At 42.7% G+C, this 20,829-nt stretch overlaps 1 protein-coding gene across 1 annotated transcript in view; it reads right to left on the bottom strand.

Moving 5' to 3' along the window:
- Positions 1–1,883: 1,883 nt before the first annotated feature.
- PLA2G4B (phospholipase A2 group IVB) overlaps positions 1,884–20,829 on the bottom strand; it is a 43,448-nt gene continuing 24,502 nt past the window's right edge. Inside the window, exons 10-20 of the mRNA XM_045015417.1 lie at positions 20,133–20,170; positions 19,009–19,144; positions 17,900–18,036; positions 16,099–16,321; positions 15,353–15,470; positions 13,359–13,496; positions 11,182–11,286; positions 10,038–10,229; positions 7,068–7,234; positions 4,943–5,129; positions 1,884–2,142 (exon numbers count right to left, since the gene is read on the bottom strand). Of these exons, the coding sequence (XP_044871352.1) occupies positions 1,901–2,142; positions 4,943–5,129; positions 7,068–7,234; positions 10,038–10,229; positions 11,182–11,286; positions 13,359–13,496; positions 15,353–15,470; positions 16,099–16,321; positions 17,900–18,036; positions 19,009–19,144; positions 20,133–20,170 (1,683 nt within the window). The 3' untranslated portion in view covers positions 1,884–1,900. The remainder of the gene's footprint in view (positions 2,143–4,942; positions 5,130–7,067; positions 7,235–10,037; positions 10,230–11,181; positions 11,287–13,358; positions 13,497–15,352; positions 15,471–16,098; positions 16,322–17,899; positions 18,037–19,008; positions 19,145–20,132; positions 20,171–20,829) is intronic.

Genomic DNA, 20,829 nt, shown 5'->3' with positions numbered 1-20,829 from the left:
AAAGACTAATCCACCTTTCTAATACTCACTATACTGAATAGAAGAGAATATTTCAGGAAGCTTGGAGAGCCTGGCTGTAGGTCTGGCCTCTCTTAATCCCAAGAGAGAGCACTCCCCAAAACAAAGAACACAAACAAAGGCTTCCCTCCACTGAGGTTTGAAAGTATGTTGTCCCCTGATTGGTCAGGTGTTAGCCAGGTTTACTGAGCTTGTTAACCCTTTACAGGTAAAAGAGACCTTAACCCTTAACTATCTGTTTATGACAGAATCAGATCCTAAGTCACTGTAACTCCTTTGACTTCTGTAGCACTATGCTGATGTGCCCCAGCTGAAGATCTGGTTTTTAAATGCTTTGTGTTCTGTTCAGAAAAGTTTCAACATCCTTTTAATGTACAGAAAGGTTACAAAGTCTGTCCCCCTAGTTCCAAGTCACATTCTTCAGTGTATCCATAATTAAATGAAAACCAGACTAAGTTTTCTTTGTTTTTCTTTCAGCAAAGCGGTATGAAGAATTTTCCCTTTTTTATTTTGGCTAAATATTAAATATTTCTCCATCCCACCTATTAAAAATACTTTGCATAAGATGTTATAGGCAATGGTTTTATAAAGGACAAATTTCCTATGTAAAAAATGCCATAACTGTTTACTCAATTCTGTATTAACTTTGCCCTGAGCTCAGTTTGTACAAAGGAATAAGAACATCTGGGCTTATGTCTTCTTGGCCCAGTAAAAGTGACTGAGACATGTCTCCATTACAGCCACTTTTTTCAGGGCTGAATTTGGCCCATGATATTCTTTAAAAGCATCACACACAAAGTAGTTAATACAAATAATTTACACTATAGCATGTTTCCACCAGCAGAGTCTCAAAATCATTTTACTAACTCTCTAAAGCTTATTTCACGCACCACTGAAACGTATCTGATCTTGGATGGTAGAATGTGACACCATTTCTGTGCCCATTTGTTTGAGGGAATGGAAGGAATGAATATTTTTTCCACTAAGCCACAAGGGGAACGTAGGTAGGTAGAATGGAATTCTCCCATTAGAATTTGGCCATGCTACCCTAACTCTTTTTACTCTTATAATACCTGGTCTTCAGTGCTGAGCCCACATAAACTCCCATTTAAGTTAAAGGGATCCAAGTGCTCCAGACCTCTGAAAATCAGGCTTTTCATGACCGCAAGTGGTCAGGGCTATTGTTTGTAATGTATCATCCCAAACTCCGCACCTCTGACAACATTCCCGCAACACCATGAGGGGATGACGGGGAGGGGGCAGTGGCTTAGTACTGAGAAAAGAGTTTCAGAGTGGTAGCCACGTTAGTCTGTAGCAGCAAAAACGACAAGGAGTCCTTGTGGCACCTTAGAGACAAACAAATGTATTTGGGAATAAGCTTTCGTGGGCTAAAACCCACATGGAGTGAAAAAAGTAGGCAGGTATAAGTATCCAGCACATTAAAAGATGGGAGTTGCCTTACCAAGGGGGGGGGGGGATCAGTACTAACAAGGCCAATTCAATTAGGGTGGATGTGGCTCATTCCCAACAGTTGACAAGAAGAGGTGGAGGGAAAATTATTTTTTTGTAGTGACCCAGCCACTGAGAGAAGAGTGTAACTCACTGAACTACCAACTGGATTTCCTGGGAGGTCTCCTACCAACCACTTATCAGGCCCCACGCTCAGCGCTTATAAGAACACAGCCTGAGGTTGGTATGGCTGCAAAAACTGGATTTTTTTAATAAAACTTGTTTACAGCTAAGACAATTTGAAATGGACAAGATGAGAAATACACAGATGCCGTACCACTTCATACAATGTAATAGGTAATCAGCAGTGCCTCCAGTAAGATATTGGCAGAACACTGTAACCTACAGTGGGTAGATAATGCAGAAATACTGCCTAGGCAGATTGAACTTCAGAACTGGTGGGTAAACGTCCACTCATGCTGGTTCTCCTCCATGCCATAGCCCTCTGGATGGACTGTAGAATCAGGTCTTTGTTATTGAGGATGTTGTAGCTACTCAGATTCACCAGTTTGTCAAAGTCTTCAGCAGAGTACACCAGTTTTGTAAAATAATATGGTGAGTTATTGGTCAAATTTATATCACCATCCTTCATCTCCAAGGGACTGCGCTTCACCCCTGCAGAGGAAGAGAAAAGCCACCACTGTGAGCTGAATCTTGAATATGAAAGACAGGAAAATGTGTGTCTGGCACACATAACATTCTCAATAGCAATAACAGTGAACATTTTCTGTTAAGTCCTACTGGTCATTAGATGAGGGCTAGTATAAATGGAGCAGTCTGATTGGTCAAAAGGGGATTCTAACTCTGTGGGTATCCTGCAGGCATAAATAGGTGTTTTTTTGATGAAGCTAAGTATAATTCGTCTGCATTTCAAACTCTGACTTTAAACCGGATGACAAACCAATGTCAAAAGCCGAGAAGGAACAAAAATACATCAGAGGCAGTGGGCCAATTTTTTCCCCTCTCAGTTAAACTGGCATAAATATAAAGTAATTCCATTAATTTCAATGCTCTGGCTTGACATTACACTGAGTGCAGAATTAGGCCTATAGGCCTTTTCTGAACACTACTGGCCTGATTCTCAAGTGCCCCGTCCTTGCACACAGTTCCTGCTCAAATTAGCAGGAGCTGCTGGTGCTCAATACCTCTGAAATTCAGGCCATATGGGTCAAATTCTGCCAGCAGGTAAATCCATGCAGTGCCACAGGAGGCAAAAAAGAATAAACCAACAGAGTCCAAGCCAGTTGCACATGGAAGAGTGGAAGGGGGCGGGGAGCCTTCTGTATATCAATCTGCCTTCCTCCAGCCATCAGGTATCACATCTTCATTCTCCAGTTGAACACCATAGCCCAAATGTGCCAGTATCCACCATTCCAATGTTTTATTATTTATTTAACACTTAATATCAGGAAATCTTGTTTACTGCATCCAAGGACTACAGAAACGAAATATTTATGCTTTTGAGTTTGGAGTTACGCTTCCTTCCTCTCATTTTGCAAGAGAATCTAATTTATTTGCAGCCTGAAAGCAACCTGCCCAGATCAGTCTAATTTTGTACGATCTCTGCTAGATCTCTAAACAGGCCGTACGTGAGATGTTATCTGCAATATCCACCTGAGCCATGTGAAATTGACACCTACACTATGCTCATGAAGTATCAGCTGGCTTCCACACTCTAATTTGGATTGTCAGTTTTTCCTGTAAGTTTGATTTCCAAGCTAGGGATACTGAATAATACTATGTAGAATTTCTGGTGATGTGCTAACACTTTGCCTCAAAAGGATCTTTTAATGCTCTAGCATCATAAGCCACATTTTCTAAGCCAGCCACCTACATTGTAGATGCCACTGCTTGTGTTGAGCATACAAATGCAGGATTTTCATTTTAAAGGGCCAGCTTTTCAAAACTGGCCACCTAGCCAAAATCAAATGATTAAATAAAAAGCTCTCTGGGGTGTCTCCCACTCAGCCAGAAATGAGAATTACCACCTTTAAAGTTGAAATCACTAGACCTCCCATTCCCCAAATGCACATTTTTACAGTTGACCTGTCAGCTTGAAGCCCAGAACTATGAATAAATTACTCTTTGGAGGCAAACACGTATGACTCATAACTCACAGGTTTGGGACTCGGACACTGAGAAGCTAAACTCCTGCATTCCTTCCACATACTCTCAGCTGCTTTTCATTAAGTGAACTGTGAAAGCCTCTGTTTGACCTGCTATGCTGTGTTCAACAGCTTTGCCTGAACGTGCATTACTCTGTGAAGCTTTCTCTGTCCCCATGGACCAGCTCCAGCCTTCTTCCTAATATGTTGATTACTAACCTGTAAAGTTTCTAAACCGGATTTAGTCACAGTGTGTCTGTTTATCCTGTGTTTAACACTAGTATTAGTGTTCCATGGTAAATGATAGTAACAGTGGAGACATTTTTCTTAACCGCTTATTTTTTAGTTGGTCATAACTTTCTTCAAACATTCCTTCTGGGGAGAAGTTTTCCATGCAGTTGTCCCAGAGCAAATGAATTTTTCTGCAAAGCTTGAACAGAATCGATTTAACTATTAGAGTATTTTTCTTTGCAAACTCATCTAAAAAACCCAGTTTGCTTCAGGTCAGATTTGAAATTTTGCACTCCGATAGCTCAGAAGGGCTGCAGCTAGAAACTTCAAGCCTGGCTGGCTTCAGCATCCTCACTGGGAAAGGCAAATCATTCCAAGGTTGAATAGAATCAATTCATTATTTTAAAAGGTCTGAGTGTTTACAATTGGAATGTCTGCACAGACAACATTGCCTGTTGCTTTTTTTCAGGGTGTCCCACAGCTGTTTAGAAAACTGGATACCTACTAAATCCTTCTAGCTTTGAAGTGTCTTTTGCGGCTTAAGGCATCAATTTCAAGGCACCTTCTGAGGGAACAGTCTGCTACTAAATATCTACAGAGATTTAAGCAATCTTGGTGCAGAGAATGAGCGGTGCTAGAGGTGGTGCTTGCCTCCCCATAGGTCATGGGAGCGTCAGAGGAGAGCAGAGCCCATTTACAAGGGGTGGAGCTGCTACTCTAATATGTTCTTCCCCCAGAGTCCAGGGAGAATTCTAGCTGAGTCAGCCAAAAATTCTCTTATCCCATCTCCCACTACAACCCAGCCCCCTCCCCGCTTTTCACATGCAAAAGCCACAGAGCATCATTTACTCTGACATTGTTTGATAGTCTGCATCAATCTCCAGGTGTCTGCTCAAACTTGGCTCTGTCGAGGCTTTTGCTGTTATATGTTAAGTCACTGGAGAGTGCAGTCAAAAAACAGGGACTCAGCCCAGGGAGGACATAACACAGGTGAACAGGACAAATGGGAAATCAGATGTGGGAAGACAGGTCACACAAAGTGTAGTAAAATGATTGTTTCCTGTGGACAATGAACTTACCAGGTTCCTTGTACTCCTTGAAAGTGTTGTTCACCAATGGGAAGTGGAGCACTGTGGGAGCTCTGGGGTTCTCTGCCTCTGAAAACACGTAACATTCCTTGGGATTCTTCCTATCTTCCTCACTCAGCTCAATTTTGGGGAATGGGATGCCTTGCGTTTTGCAATATCTGTATGTCATCTCTAATTGCTGGTTAGACACAGAATAAGACCACATTAGAACCCCCTCCAAAAGACTAGACTCGGGCTTTCCTGTAACAAGTGACACTGAATTACTCTGAAACCACACGAGGCACAATACTGAATGATACAAACACCCTATACGGCTGCCTGACAAAAGCCTCCATGTTATTAAACCTCAGAGGGTGGGAATTTCCAGCACTGGCTTAACTCTGTTTCCATTGCAGTTGGTGGCAGTTTTAGCCTAGATTTTAGTGGGGGCAGAATTAGGCCAACCCTGAGTGTTTTGAAAATCCCATCCATACTTTACAAACAAACCCCACACAGAGTAATGAAAGGGGCTTGTGGCAAGAGAGAAAAAGGGTTACAATTATTCTCTATTAGACATAGGGCACATCTGAATTTGCCAAAAGTACGGAAATGTCTGAGCCAAGCTTTTTGTTCAGTCCATTATCAAGAGAGGGATGTTCAATGCCAAGGTTTTGTTTCAAGCTCACCCATACTGTCCATCCATGGTAGGAACTGTTATAGTAGCTGAAGAGAATCAAGCACTGGCATGTTCTCCTGTGTGTACTTTGTACTTTATCCCATTAGTAAAATGTCCCTGTCCATCTGCTTCTAGGTGCCTTTACAATACTCAGTAAAGCATCATTCTTCATAAACCAATCCAAAGTAAGCAAAATACAGTTCAGGGGTGCAGGCTTTGAACAGCACTTACCTCAAGGGGCTCCCGGAAGCAGCAGCATGTCCCTTCTCCAGCTTCTATGTGGAGACGCGGCTGGGAGGCTCTGCACACTGCCCCATCTGCAGGCACCACCCCTGCAGCTCCTATTGGAGCGCCATGACGCAGCTTCCGGGAGTGGTGCAGCCCCCAACCGAGTGACCCAGGTGCAGGGGAGGCTCTAGGTATTTTGCCGCCCCAAGCACGGCAGGCAGGCTGCCTTCGGCGGCTTGCCTGCGGAAGGTCCCCGGTCCCGCGGATTCGGCGGCATGCTTGCGGGAGGTCCGTCAAAGCTGCGGGACCAGCGGACACTCCGCAGGCATGCCGCCGAAGGCACCCTGCCTGCCACCCTCGTGGCGACCAGCAGAGCGCCCCCCGCGGCTTGCCACCCCAGGCACGTGCTTGGCGTGTTGGTGCCTGGAGCCACCCCTGCCCGGGTGGAGTGCCGGAGCAGGACAAGCCCCACAACCCTGCTCTCCAGCAGAAGCTCTCGGGCAAGCTTAAAACTGCTCGCAGGCTGGATCAGGCCCACAGGCCGTAGTTTGCCCACCCCTGAACTAGTATCTAGTGCAGTCTGTGGAGCAAAGATTTACTACACTCCTTGCAAGGAACACTAAATATCTGAGCTTCTATGCTCTGGAATGACTGAATTTTCCAGCGCTCTATGTATGTAACTCTAAGCAGTTCACTGTGCATTAATCCAACATGGAAATGACTGTGCCATACATATGGAGCCACTCCCTGTCAAAATGGAAGGAAAAAGCAGGCTAATTCTCACATTCCTATTAAAGATGTAAAACATAATAGATAACCTCATTTTTTCATGAAACCATGTATGCAGGGGAGGCTCTTGATGTAAACTGGAGATAGGCTTTGTTGGATTATACCTTTTCTGTGCATTTTTACTGGTGTTTTGGCCATTCTGACTAGTTTTCTCTCCCATGAAGGGGAAAATAGTGGGACCCTCTTGGTGTTTATTAACTAAACACTGTTTAGTTTGGTGGCAAAAGATATTGGACCTAATTCAGCAACTGCCTATAACAATTCTACCTGGGTATTAATTTTCTGATATCAGGAGTTACTTCTCTTTCGTACAACTGTGATAGTGGACTTCGGACTACTGAGTCCAAATCCTGTACTGTTAAAAACAAAATAAAAATGACAGGCAAGCCTTGTAGGAAAAGTGCCATCAGTGCTACAAGCAATAGTGAACTTGAATCGTCTCACCTGGAACATATTGCCCATCGAGTAATCAAGTGAGATGATGACATCCACATTCCTCTCTGGCTTGAGAAGCGGTGGGCAACTGGTGTTAATGAAATAGCCAACATCTATTAGGCAGAGATGTTTCTCCCGTGGAGTCAGTTTGTTAGGGGATACATCCAGCACAGTGTCTGAAAGATAACTGCATTTTAATCAATGTATCACTAGGAACAATGGACTATTTTCTAAGAACAAGAAAAAACAAAAAGACAAGAGAGTATTAAGTGATATCTTGCAGTAATATTAATACTGTTGTAACATGCTTTTCAACTCCCCATAATTGCCTCCTGAGGTTACGTTCCCTCTATATCTGACCCCTCAACTAGTTTCTTTTAATACTGCTCTTCACAACATAACAACGTCTAGAGTGGTTTTCTCCTGTCTTGCCTTCCTACCTCTTCTCCATTCTCTGTTTTAATATATCACATGGGAGAGAACGTCTTTTGAACAACTTTTGTTTTTGCAATCTCAGAACAAGAGATCCTTCTCTCTGCTTGAAAATCAGAATGTAGCCTGTCTAGTGTAATTCTCAAATCCAAATATTTGCAAGTTACCTTTTCTTGCATTCTTATGTTTCTAACAGCAACAAATATCATACTTCAAATGTATAGCATCTCTTATCCAAGGATCTTATAGTACTTATGAAAATTAATTAAGCCTCACTATTCCTAAAAAGTAGGCAAATATTACTGGATGGATTTTACAGAGGGGTAAACTGCAGCGTGCAGAGATATAAGGCCCAGATCCTGATATCTTGAGTAGCACACCACCAGTAGTCCAGTCCATTTGGCTTCCCCATTCTAAGTCTATTACCATTCCCTGGTGGTAAATGCATTATCTTACTCCCTGGGAGTAAGGCACTATTCAGCATGAGTAAAGATATCAGAATATGATCCTAAATGATTTGCCCAGGGTTACAAAATGAGTGAATGGCAAAGCCAGGAACAGAACCCTGGAGTCCTGACTAGTTTGTAGTCAGAAGCAGGAGTTAACAGCTAGATCACACAGCTGCTTTATGTATTTTTTAGCATATTTCATTTTTGCTGACCTGTCTGCCATAGAATCATACAACAGAGTTGATTTAAAAGATGTATAATAACTGTAAAGTGTTCCACATTTTGGAATGCATCTTTGACAGCATCTTGAAGTAATAAATTATGTTTCCATATCCCACTGTTAAAATTAGCAAATAATTCTGTAAAAATGTGACATTCAGGGCTGCTAGAAACTCAAGATCCTGATTTAATGAGGGAAAGTCACTTGCTGATTCACACACCAAAAGCAGGAAGGGGTTTACATTTCAGTTCCTTTTGGTTGGGTGTATATTATTAATTTAAAATTCCACCCCCAGCCCAAACCCCCATCTGCATATCACTGTGTTGAAAGTGTCCTGTACTTACTTTTCACTGGAAATCTGAATTAAAGTAAGCACTTCATTGGGAGAGTCCCCTTTTATATATTCAAACTCAAAAAGAGCTTTAAATAAATCTTTCCCATTAAAATCCCTCAAGGGAGTCAACTGGAATCATTAATTATTTCACAGTGTGAAATTCCCTGTTCTCATTTCACAAATTTACCACAGCAAAAATGAAGCCATTCATGAGCGCTCTTCTTCCCTCTCCAACCACCACCTGGCTGGTAAAAAAGTCAAGTTAAACCCAGGCCTGAGGTTTTCAGGTAGGTCTAAACTAAAGAAAACTCTTTAAAATAAAATAAACTGCACCTTTAACCTAGAAAGCCTACCCTTATAACTCATAACACATGAACTAGGGGTCACCAAATGAAATTAATAGGCTGCAGATTTAAAACAAAAGGAAGTATTTCTTCACACAATGCACAGTCAACCTGTGGAACTCCTTGCCAGAGGATGTTGTGAAGGCCAAAACTATAACAGGGTTCAAAAAAGAACTAGATAAGTTCATGGAGGATAGGTCCATCAATGGCTATTAGCCAGGATGGGCAGGGATGGTGTCCCTAGCCTCTGTTTACCAGAAGCTGGGAATGGGTGACAGAGGATGGATCACTTGATGATTACCTGTTCTGTTCATTCTCTCTGGGGCATCTGGCATTGGCCACTGCTGGAAGACAGGATACTGGGCTAGATGGACCTTTGATCTGACCCAATACGGCCATTCTTATGTTCTTACCGGTATATCACTCCTACACATGTAGATGACCTCTCCTCCTGCCTCTGTTCTAAAGATGGGCTCTTGGACCTAACCTTTTTTTGGCTTCACTGAAGTAGCAAAAAGAGGTTGCGACACCTGATCAATTGTTCACTTTTCCTGCCACAGACTGTGTGCTTTCCTCCATGCCACGCCTTATGCATGGGACACCTTCCCTGAACTAATCTGCAACGCTACTATGCTCTCCTCCTGCAAATCCCTCCTCAAGACCCATTCCTACTAGGTTGCCTTCACAAATATTCCAGCTGATAATGCTCGTTGATACTGTTTATTTGATTGTATGGTTTATCCCTCTCCCCCTACACTTCAGATGTTGCTGGGTTTTCTTAGGATGTGAGCTCTTTGGGACAGGGACTTTCTCATGTTGTGCATTTGGAAAACACCTAGCATGTTGTGGGCTCTACCTAAATCCAACTGACAACAGCAGCAGAAGGATCTGCCACTGCCAGCAAGGCTGAGGGTACAGTGGCAGCCAGAGTTAGACAGGTGGGAGCCAGAACCTGCAAGGAGCTTGGAGGTGCACAGGGATCAACCTCATCCTCTTGCCTGAATTCCAGGGATAAGGTCCCAGAGTGGCTGGTTCACCAGGCACAAAGGCAGCATATACGGGCAGATTCATATTTTCAGCTGACCCATTCACTCATCTCTAACACATAATGACTTGTTACGTTTTTATTATTGCCATTAGTCGTATCCCTTGACCTGAGGTGATACCTCAAAAGTGCAGCTAATGTTTAGTTGCAGTTACCTTTCCAGTCAATAAATCCTCTCTGTTGGAGATAGTCCTTGTAAAATTCTAGGCCTCTCAAGAAGTTATGACTCTCTTCAAGTAGCGGGCGGGTGGTTAGAATGTCATTAAAGATTTCACAAAGGTTCCCTGATGTGGAACATGAAGACTTGATGACAATGGAAGAGTCATCAGAAGCAGTCTTTTCTCTAGCTGGGAAATAGAAAAAGGGAGGGTAAGAGATAACTTTGACAAAGAATATGGAATGTTCCTTTCTTGGGCTAATCACCCTCTCTGTCTACTTCATGGGTCAACGCTCTTCTTGTTTCTTTGTCTGTGCACCTCTCAAGCTCTGTCTCTCTCACACACACACTTTAATGAAACAGTTGACCATATTTGATTCTTTTTTATTTAAAGAACAATTTCCAACCTCTAGTCTTTCAAATGACATGCTTGCTTCATAGCCGTGCTGACAGCCTGACATCACCAATTGCCCCAACCTTTGCATAGTCACCGTTGAAATGAACTAGTGGTTTGAGAGCAAAATTAAAACTAATCAAAACATTTTAAATTAGCACTTAAATATGGCTGGGTTCAACAGGATGAGATTGGAAGGGTCACCAGGTGAATGGAAAGGTGAGTGAAAAGTTGTTTTTGGCTAGTAGGATGATACTAGCACTTTAGGATTCTTGGTCCTATTTGATTTCAATAATCTTTACAAGAGTTTCCATTTCAATTGTTTAAAAGACACAAAAATAAGGGAAGGGCAGTGCTACTGACCCAGCGCCGTTACCGAATATAAAACAATGGCAACACAATATTGGTCAGCTGAGGAAGAGGCAGACAAAAGGTTACACTGTAATATACTGGTATCAGAGTCCTACATGGCCGCCGTGCAGAATGAACCCATTTCTGTCACAAGGGGAAGACTTCCATACTATCACAATGCTATTGGAGTAAATCTGATATAAGTGAAAACCATACTGGGGGATCCACTGGTAACCACAGTGGAATGACAGAACACAGGTAATGCACTGGTGTTTAGAGAGTTTGTGAAGGTCCATTAGCAGAAGTAGCAGAAATGCATCTTCTCCTTGATAATGGGAACTATGCGGTCAGTTAAGGCAAGAATATATGTTAAGCTTAAAACGCTTTAAACTCTTACCCATATCTACCATGTCTTTGGCCCAGTGGTCCCAGAATTCATCTGCATTTGAGGACCAGTATAAGCCATCCAGCAAATTCCGAGTAAAAACATTAGTCCAGATACCTGCAAGTCCAACCACATGAGAGAAACACCATATCAGCTCAAGTTAACCAGTGGTTTATCTCATCTGGATAAAAATGTCATGAATTTTTACTTACAAGAACCCATGTTGAGTATAATTAAGTAGTCTGAGTTGATTGTGCTGTAACATAGTGCCCTAGATAGAAGAGCAAATCTGGGACTTCAGCTACAAAGATTGGCAGAGCTCAGCCAAGAAAAGCTCCTCCTCAGATGCTGGTGAACATTGCATTCTCTCACTCTACTGGAGGGCAGCAAAGTACAGACTTCACCCACCCAAAAGAGGTCCTCTAATGCCCATGTGTATTAGTGGAGATAGAGAGTATAGAATATTGACAAAAAGGTGTGATGAAGCAGAATGAACCTAAGACCCTTCTGTGAACTGATCTTTGAGTCAGTAATAGACCAGCAGAGCACAAGGCAGTGAATCTATTAAGAGTAATATCTGCTAGGGGTGTCGCTGTTGTTGCGCTTTCCATTGGGCTGAAGAGAGTGGGAGGGCACCAGCAGGGGAAGATTTGGGGGTGGATGCTAGGATGGTAGTTGGGAGGCATGAGGCACAGAAGCAAGGTGTCTGGGACTGTGGGAGCAGCCTGGTGTTGAGGGCAGTTGAGGAACAGCATTGAGCTCCACCAGGTGTAAGGGCTAATAAGGCCTTAGCAACAGAAGCACATACGGAGCTCGCCTCAGCTGTGGCACTTCTAGCATGGTTCCAGGTACTGTTTCAAGAGAGATGGCTATCACAGCACTGCAGAGACCTCACAGGGGAAGCATTTACTATGTAAATGAGACTCAGAGACATCTGCTGCTCCCCAACAGCACGTTTTTCTCTTGCATGAAATCACCAGCACCCAAGAGGGGATTATCTAATCAAGTGTTATTACTTCTATTTATAAATGAAGGCATGTATCTGTTCGATGGGAATTTGACAGGTACAGGATCGGATTGTGAGGGGACTTGTGTAGGTGTATTGGGGTGCAAGGAGCTCCCACTTCTTGTGCCCTCAATGCAGGGTGTGTTCCCTCCATGCACACACATAAGAGGCCAAACTCAATCATGGTGCGACTGTCAGTGTTGCCATCTCTTGCAATGAGAGTAAGACAGTTTTAGCCCCTAGTGGAGTCAGTTAGTGATGCCAGAAGCTCCTGCCCTTGCATGGATTTCAGCCCTGCTTAAAGAGGGGAATTCATTCTGATTGGCTGCCTTCACCACATGCCTGCCTCCTGAGGAAGAGCAACCAATGATGGCCCTCTCCCCTTAAGAGTCAAGAGGAGTTTGGGGGTAGGGCAGGGGAAAGCTGACACCATTGTCACAGGAGAGGAGGGAGCAGAAAGACCCCAGCAGCTCAGGGTGATTCTGCTTCCTTCTCCCTTCCCCTTCCCGTGAAAAATGGATTGGCTCTGTTGGCTGCTTCTCCCCCTCCATCCCTGTGCCACCAGCTCTGGGAAGGGGGTGAAGAATCCCTGGAGCTGCAGGAGGACCAGAGGTAGACAGATGGGCAAGGGGTAGATGTGGGAATGGTGGGACAGAAGTGATGAAGGGCTGGGAATGCATCACTAATTGGTGGTCTACAGGATGGGCAGGTGTGGGGGCTGGTGGGGTCGAATAGATGTGGGAGCTGGTAAGTACATAACTCATTTCTGGGCTGGGGGGTGGGTAGATGTGGGGCTGCAGGGTGCAGAATTAATTATTTAGAAATTTGGGGTTTGAGGAAAAGCTGGAATCTCTGCAAGAGCCAAAACCAGCCAACTCTGTATTTGGAAGAGTTGGCAACTCTGACTGTGTCAGTGGGGGAGGGGGCAAGGGGAGGTCAAAAATCAAAAGATAGATCAAAAACAGAATATAATTTTTTTAAACTCTCATTATTTTAGGGAGACCAAATCATGATTTTTGAACTTTCAAGGTTGGCAGTACTCGACTCCATTGGATCTGGGTAAATTTGACCCTAGGAGTCTGGCTGTTTAGGACTGCAATATATAGGCCAGTGGCTAGCCAGTCCCATATTTATGTTCTCTATAGTTTTTTCATTAGGCTATATTCCATGAATAATAGGTCACCTTCCAGAAAGCAGATCCGAGACTCTGGGAGCTTCTTCACCAACTTCCCCATGAAGAACTCACTGTCAAAATTTTCTGATCGAATGAAGGCTCCGTATTTCTGGAATCCCACCTCGTAAGGTGAGAACTCCACCCATTCTACAAAAGGATTGACACACAAGGTTTTTATTATAATGCTAAGAGAGTAGGAAAAGAAAATGAGACTTACACAGATGGATAAAGCAATTCATAAATCAAACAATTTTGCTCCTCCCAGCTCCTCTGTGCTGACAGTAGCTTGTATATGATAAGCCCTACTACCCTCTTCATTACATTTTGAGATGATGTACATGGAGACTAAATTGGTTTCTCATCTCAGGAGAATATTGTCTCTCCAGATAAGAGTTGAGAGACCCATTGATGAAGCCCTGGGTGGAAGCCCGGGGTTGAATGAATCTGGATACTCTGACATAGAGGCCAATTGGTGCCAACTGGCAACGAGTTCACTGTTGTGTAACAGAAACTCCTAACAGGCCTGACAAACTCACTGCCCCAACACACCGCTTTTATGGTATTTATCCATAAACCATGTCATGTAAGATCTTATATGAAAGCCAGGATCATGCTGATCATTAATATCACTGTGAAACGTCTGTGTGGCTATTGTGTAAAAAGTTACGTCCCCATAATGAAAACATGCTCCTAAAGTCTGAATCAAAGTATGGTTGACAAATGTTTTTTTTTCCAGACAAAGGGTATATATTCACTCATCTATCTTGTTTCATGTGTAAACTAAGCATTGTAAGTCAACACAATTGAAGCCCTATTTACATAGAAAGTCAACAGGGAGATGAAAAGTCAACAGGGAGGCAAGACATCAGAGACTGAACCACAGGGAGTTGTCCTGACTCTGGGAACAATGAACTTTGGGGATATAAGGAGAAGACAAAAGGACACCCCTTGATCCTGCACTTGCGGAAGGCAATGCAATTACATTTGTGAAAATGGGATCCCAACCTGCCCTGGATGGAAACACGGTAAAGAACATTTAGGTGACATAAGACTGCTTTTAGACTGATGGCTACTCTGTTAAAGTTAAGTGTAGTCTCTAGAAAGCAGGTATTGATTTTGTTTTATATGTAATCTTTCTGTTTCCATTACCCTTACTCACTATCTCTTAAATCTTAACCTTTGATAATAAACTTAAGATGGATTGTTTTCACTATAAATCTCAGTGCTGTGATGTTGTACAAGAACTGGTCCTGGGTTGAATCAGACAAGCTGCTGTGCACACAGTTCCCTTGGGGACAGAATACCTAGTATTTCTATGAGTGTTCAGAGGATAAGGGCAGGACTCTACAATGAAATGATTCAAATGGGGGGTGAGGGACTGGGGTGAACCTAATGTTAAGCTGCGAGGCAAAATAAGTACTGGCATAGCCCATGGGAGACTGTTTTGGCGCTTAACAAGCTTAGCAAGGTGACTCACATTCCTGAGCATGCTGAGAACCATCACAGATGCTAAGGCCAAGATTTTCAAAAAATGTGCGCCTAACATTGGACTTCAAAGCCCAGATACAGGCTTCTAAATAAGATCAGATCATTGCCTGTTTAGATATTTATATGGCCCTCCTCACAGTAGTATCCAAGGGCAGTACTCTTCTGATTTTACAGATGGGGAACTGAGACACAAGGTACATTAAGTGATTTGCCCAAGGTTACACAGAAAGTCTGTGGCCCACCTGGAAACTATACTCCAGTCTCCTGAGTCTACATCCAAGTTCCCTATCCATGTCCAAGTGCCCTATCCACTAAATCATCTCTCGTCTTCAAAAGTAATGAGCACCCAGCAGTTCCCAGGTAAGGACAAATTCCTTTCTCACTCCAGTAAAAGGTGAACTTTCCAGAACTGGTGCTGAGCAGGAGGGGATTTTTTCCCTTCTCAAAATCTCTTTAGCTTCTCTGACCCATAGGGAACTGAATTCAGAAACAAGGGTAAAGCTTGGAACACTTACCTCTAAATTTAAAAGTGCTGATTTGTTCCGCTTTGACGTTGAGGATTGCATAGAGAGGCAAGGGGTTCTGACCCTGATCCACAGCCTTGCGCTGCTCTGACAGTTTACTCTCCTCTGGCTAATGAAAGAGAAACAAAATATCACAAAGAGCATAAGGAAAATTGAAACAAACAATCTGAAATGCAGTAAGAAGAAGCTGCCAACAGAGTCTACCTGGGCAGCATAAATAGATGTGTTAATACCAAATGCATGAATCTATTGGACACATTTTCAGAAGTGGCCTCCAAATCTCTGCCCGGATTTTTTTTGACACCAGGTAACATTTTCAAAAGCATCTGAGTGATTTAGGCACCTAACTCCTATTGACCTTTAATGAGGCAGAGGCAAATTTGCCAGAAGTTATTAGTGATTTTGATGACTCAGCTTTTGAGCACCCAACTGCAGACACCTTTAAAGGTGGCTGATTTTCAGAGGATGGTTGCTCAGCACCTTTCAAAAATCAGTTGGGCACTCAAAAACTGAGGCACTCAAAATCACTAGAGGCTTTGGAAAATCTTAAGTCACCTTTGAACATAGGACTTAGGCACTTTGGTGAACTTTATCCACCTCTATTTCTGAACAATTATATTTTAGGAGACTATATGTTTGCACGCACCACATTGTCATTAAAGGCTCAAAGAAACAGAGAAATCATTTTCCTTAGCTATGGCATAGCAGGTACATGCTCCAGGAAGCACTGTACATACCTCATCATGTAAAAACGCTTCCTGAACAAGTGACCACAGCTCTGTAAAAGATGAGATGTGTCCTTCTTTTGCCCTCTTAATCATCTCTTCATGATAATGCTTCAGATGCTCCATGGAAATAACATTCATCTTGCACTTCATCACCTGTTTCTTTGCTAGACTGATTGGCCCTTCCAGAGTTTTCTGTGACCAGTCACTATTTTTGTACAGGTTGGTCATGGTCCTGAAGCAAAGAGGTGATGTTAACAAAACAATAATCGGTTTAATAATAAAAACACACTACATTTACCTAGTGTCTTCCACTCAAGACATCAAGGCACTTTACAAACTTTGATGAATTAAACCTCACAACACTCCTATGAAGCAGGTGAGAATTATTTATGGATGTTCTTGATTTACAGTATTCAGATCCAGAACCAGTGTTCCTCGAAGAGCTTGGGGGTGTTTGGATCTGAGGGCTTGGTTTGGACCCCATGTCCAGAATTGCTATTCCTATTTTGCCGATGGAGAAACCCAGAGAGTTGTTAAGCATTTGCTCCTAACCCCTTGGACTCAGTGCAGGGTTTATACTGACTGCACCGGGAGCAGGATTCCTGTCCTAAATACATCTGGTTGGAACATTTATGACAAAAATGAAATTTTCACTGCAATATGTTGTTTCAACAAAGCCAAAATGTTTCATGAAGCCATATCAGTTTTGCTGGTTTTCATCAGGAAGGAGAAGGAAGAAAGTGAGACAGAGAGAGTGTTTTCTTATAGTCTATAGCTTGGTTAGGGCACTGGCCTGCACTGTGGGAGACCCTGGTTCAAAGTCCCTGCCTGATTCAGTGTGATCTGGGATGAAAAACTGTTCTAACTTAGACAGAACTGGGACTTGAACCTGGGTCTCCCAAGCCAGTGACCTAAACACTCCACCACCTTAAAAAAAAATCAGGTTTCAATCCAAAAACAGACATTTCAATATAATTCCATTTTCACAAAAATAGTCTAAAGGTTTTGCTTTTGTTCCAGCGCAGAATGACACCAAATTTCAAAACCACAAAAGTTGCTGAGAAACAGAACTGTCATTCTGTGGTCAGTTCCAATCCTAAGTGACTTCCCCAAATTTACCAAAGAGTCAGTGGCAAAGCCAGGATTGGAAGCCTCTGTTTATATACATGACTTAGGCTATGTCTACACTACCGTGGTAAGTCGACCTCAGTTACGCAACTCCAAATACATGAATAACATAGCTGGAGTCAATTTAGTTTAGGTTGATTTACTGCAGTGTCTACATCCACACTGGGTCAATGGGAGACACTCTCCCATTGACTTACCTTACCCTTCTCATTCCAGGTGGAGTACAGGGTCGATCAGAGAGTGATCTGCAGTCAATTTAGCAGGTCTTCACTAGACCCACTAAATTGACCCCCAGTGCATCAGTTGGTGGTGCATCAATCTGGCAGAAGTGTAAACATAGCCGTAGGTTGGGAATATACAAAAGTGATGGGGAAGAGCAGAGAGTATCTCTGTGTCAGGGCAAGTAGAACCTCTGTGTTTATAGGTTCTAAGGCTTTCTACAATGATTTGTGTTGTTTTAGAAGAGAGGGGTTGAAAAAGAGACAAAACTTGGAGAGATTTAGCAGTCCTAAATTGAAATTGTTTTAAAAGCCAACTCCAAGTTTTAGCAATGGACTAGGAGCATTCAAGGATCTAAACAAGTTACAAGCATTTGTCACTGCACTGAAATGTCAGAGTCACAGCCATTCTGGAGCTGTAATTAAAAATAAATAAATAAATAAAGCCCCTCTCTTGTCCTCACCATGTTGAGCCAGAAGTACCAGTGAGATATGTAGCACAGTCCAAGAGATTCAGCTTCTGGAGACCTAAGAGGTGGCCATACATTGCTGACATTGCCCTGACACTTCCTCCTGTTGCCATGACAGCTATCACTGGGATCTGTTGAAAACAAACATTAACCTTAACATCTAGCTACCTGCCTACCCAGAAAAGACAACTGAACACTAAAACACTGAACACTCATTCCAGGTGGAGTACAGGGTCAGCGGATAGTCTTGAAAATGCTTAAATAGAGCCAACGTTTAGTCAGTCCTCAGGAGAGTCATCTTATTCATTGATGTTAGTGAGGAGTGAACCTCAAAAGGTATGTTGGGGTTCCATTAGTCTCAACTGAACCCTAAAAAAGTTTAAAATTTTGAATAAACATGCAAAGTCTCCTTCTTCTCCTCACCCATTATCACTGGCACTGTGATGATTTATACCAGATAAGAATTTGTCCCTTAGCATCAAGAAAATTTTTTAAAGATCTAATAATGAAAGAATTCAAGGAAGTCATGGTCTGCTTAGTGAGCTAAGAGCAAGGGAAACAGTACATTCATCAACTGAAATTATTCTTTATTATTTACTTAACTCTAACAAAAACACATCTAGAAAGGGAAGTGTTAAATTCAAAATTCATCCTGGTTCTTAGCAGCAAAGTAGATACTGTGGAACAACAAGAACTTTTTGTGAAAAATCAAAACCAGAAAAATTTCAATTCAGAAGTGCAGGCAGGATGTCTTATGGGAGTTGAATTTCTGGGGCCTCATGCCCCCATTCTCCTCTATGGACCAGGGTCCCTGGCTGGACTACACTTCCCATTTTCGGCCAGCCCTAATGTTAAAGCATGACATACAAGGCGGCATTTTTAAACACTACTCAGTGTGCATAATTCCAAGATCCTTAATCATTTTTAAATACAGCACTTTGGGGTTCTGTTCCAGTTCCATTAAAATCGATGGATTTGCCTGCAACATAGAAGGGCTGTAGATGAAATTCACTGGGAACTGCAGATTCAGACTCACCAAATCTGAAATATATTTTCCTCTCCCATAACCTCACCCCAGTCACAGGACTGACTGACTCACAAACCTCATGCTCATGCAGATCTCTCCTCAGCTGAAGAACCTTTTTCAAGGCACTAGCAACCACCTTCTTCCTTTTCTGCAAGAAATCTTGCTCCTCTTCACACAGATTGTACCCTAAACGCACATCTAGACTTTCTGGGCTGGAACATACATAATGATACGTAATCACACAGGCCCAGATTAGCTTATTAAAATTGCAACATACATTTTCAGCAACTAAGTTCTATAAAGAATCATGATTCACCATTCAGAATTACAGACACACAAACCAGTCCCACAGCCTCAGAGCAAACAACTGACATTAGCCTCTTCACGCTTTTGCATTGTCTTGGAAACCTATCTTTGTTTTTCACTAGAAAGTCCAGTGAGATTAATGAAATTTCAGCACATATCTGGCAGGACCAGCCTGACAACAACCTTATTCTCCAAGCATATCTGGTATTTCAGTCATTGAAAGATAAGCTGGAGAGAAATCTCTTCATGCCTCTAATTAGGTTTGACACCAGCACCCCTGCTATATCTGCTATGCATCTTTTCTGAGATATGGTGACCAGAACCAAACACAGGATTCCATGCGAGGCTGCATGATTGACTGATGTTATTGTAATATACAATGCTCTGTATTTTCTGTTCTTCATGCATCCTAACATTTTACTTTCCCTAGTTAGTGCTCCTTTCTATTGGCTTCACTTGGGCCGGATTTCTTGTTTTGGAAAATAGCTATTTGCCTTGAATAACCTCTTGAACCTTGCTTTTTAAATCCTATCAGTTTTTTCTATTGCTTTCCTGCTTCTCTGACTCTGCTGTGGTATGTTTAAGAAGGCTCTGTGCTGAGACAAAGGATTTTAATTTTCTCATTCACTTTAGGGCCTTTGCGACTAGGTTCCTCATAGTTTTCAAATTCTCCTTTTTCACTTAATGTCATGGTGTTCATTTATGTTATGATTTTCCCCAAGGATGTTTACTACATTGTGGTCCCTCTTCCAGTGGCTCTACTATAGTGACTTATTGAACTGAGTTGTGTGTGTTACTTAGGATTAAGTCAAGAATTGCCTCTCTTCTCAAGTGCTTTAGAATTAGCTGCCCCAAGAAGCAATAAGAACTTTATGGAGAAAGAGGATTTCTTACCAATCATTTACTTGGACCTGCAGCTCCAACTCTGTACCCTAAAAGCAAAGAATTACAATATTAAAAAGACAGGTAAGATTTCAATAAATGAACAATGGTGATTTAGTGAGAGGGATGGTTTTTCACTCCCCAATCTCCGTGACTTCGGAGATAAATGGCTTCCCACCCTCCTCCTCTGTTATCATTGGGAAGGAGAAGGAGAAGGGCAGTAAATAAGCCTACTGCCCCCAACAGATGTTCTAGACAGCCTGAAGTTTCAGCAGCAGTGGAACTGACAGCATTGTTTCTGGTTCCACTGCCGAATGAGTGGGATAGGCCACCTGCCTCCCTGTGGATGCCCAAATGGAGTGGTGGAGCAGCCTGAGCAGCAGTACCAGGCTTCCCCTCACACCAAGACAAATGTTGGAGGAAGGGGGCCAGCCAGTCCACTGAAGACCAGGCAGAGGGAGAAGGGATATAAATCACTAGGTCCCACCAAACGGCTACTAAAGATAAGAAAGAAGTCAAGGCCTGCTGAAGAGGGGAACACTGAGACTCCTAGGGATGGGGGGATCCAGAGGGAGTCAGAAATATTTTCATTTTCCCTTCTCCCTAGGAGAAAGGCTCCTGAGGGATTAATTTCTTCACTCCTTAGCCTCACCCCAAGACTGCCATGAGGTTTGGAAGAGGAAGCACGGTCCCCACTGGCAGAGTAAGA

This window comes from Mauremys mutica, chromosome 4 (assembly GCF_020497125.1).
Source record: "Mauremys mutica isolate MM-2020 ecotype Southern chromosome 4, ASM2049712v1, whole genome shotgun sequence".
Lineage (NCBI taxonomy): Eukaryota > Metazoa > Chordata > Testudines > Geoemydidae > Mauremys > Mauremys mutica.
The sequence above is the reverse complement of the archived record's forward strand: the minus strand, read 5'-3'. Positions and strand labels throughout refer to the sequence as shown.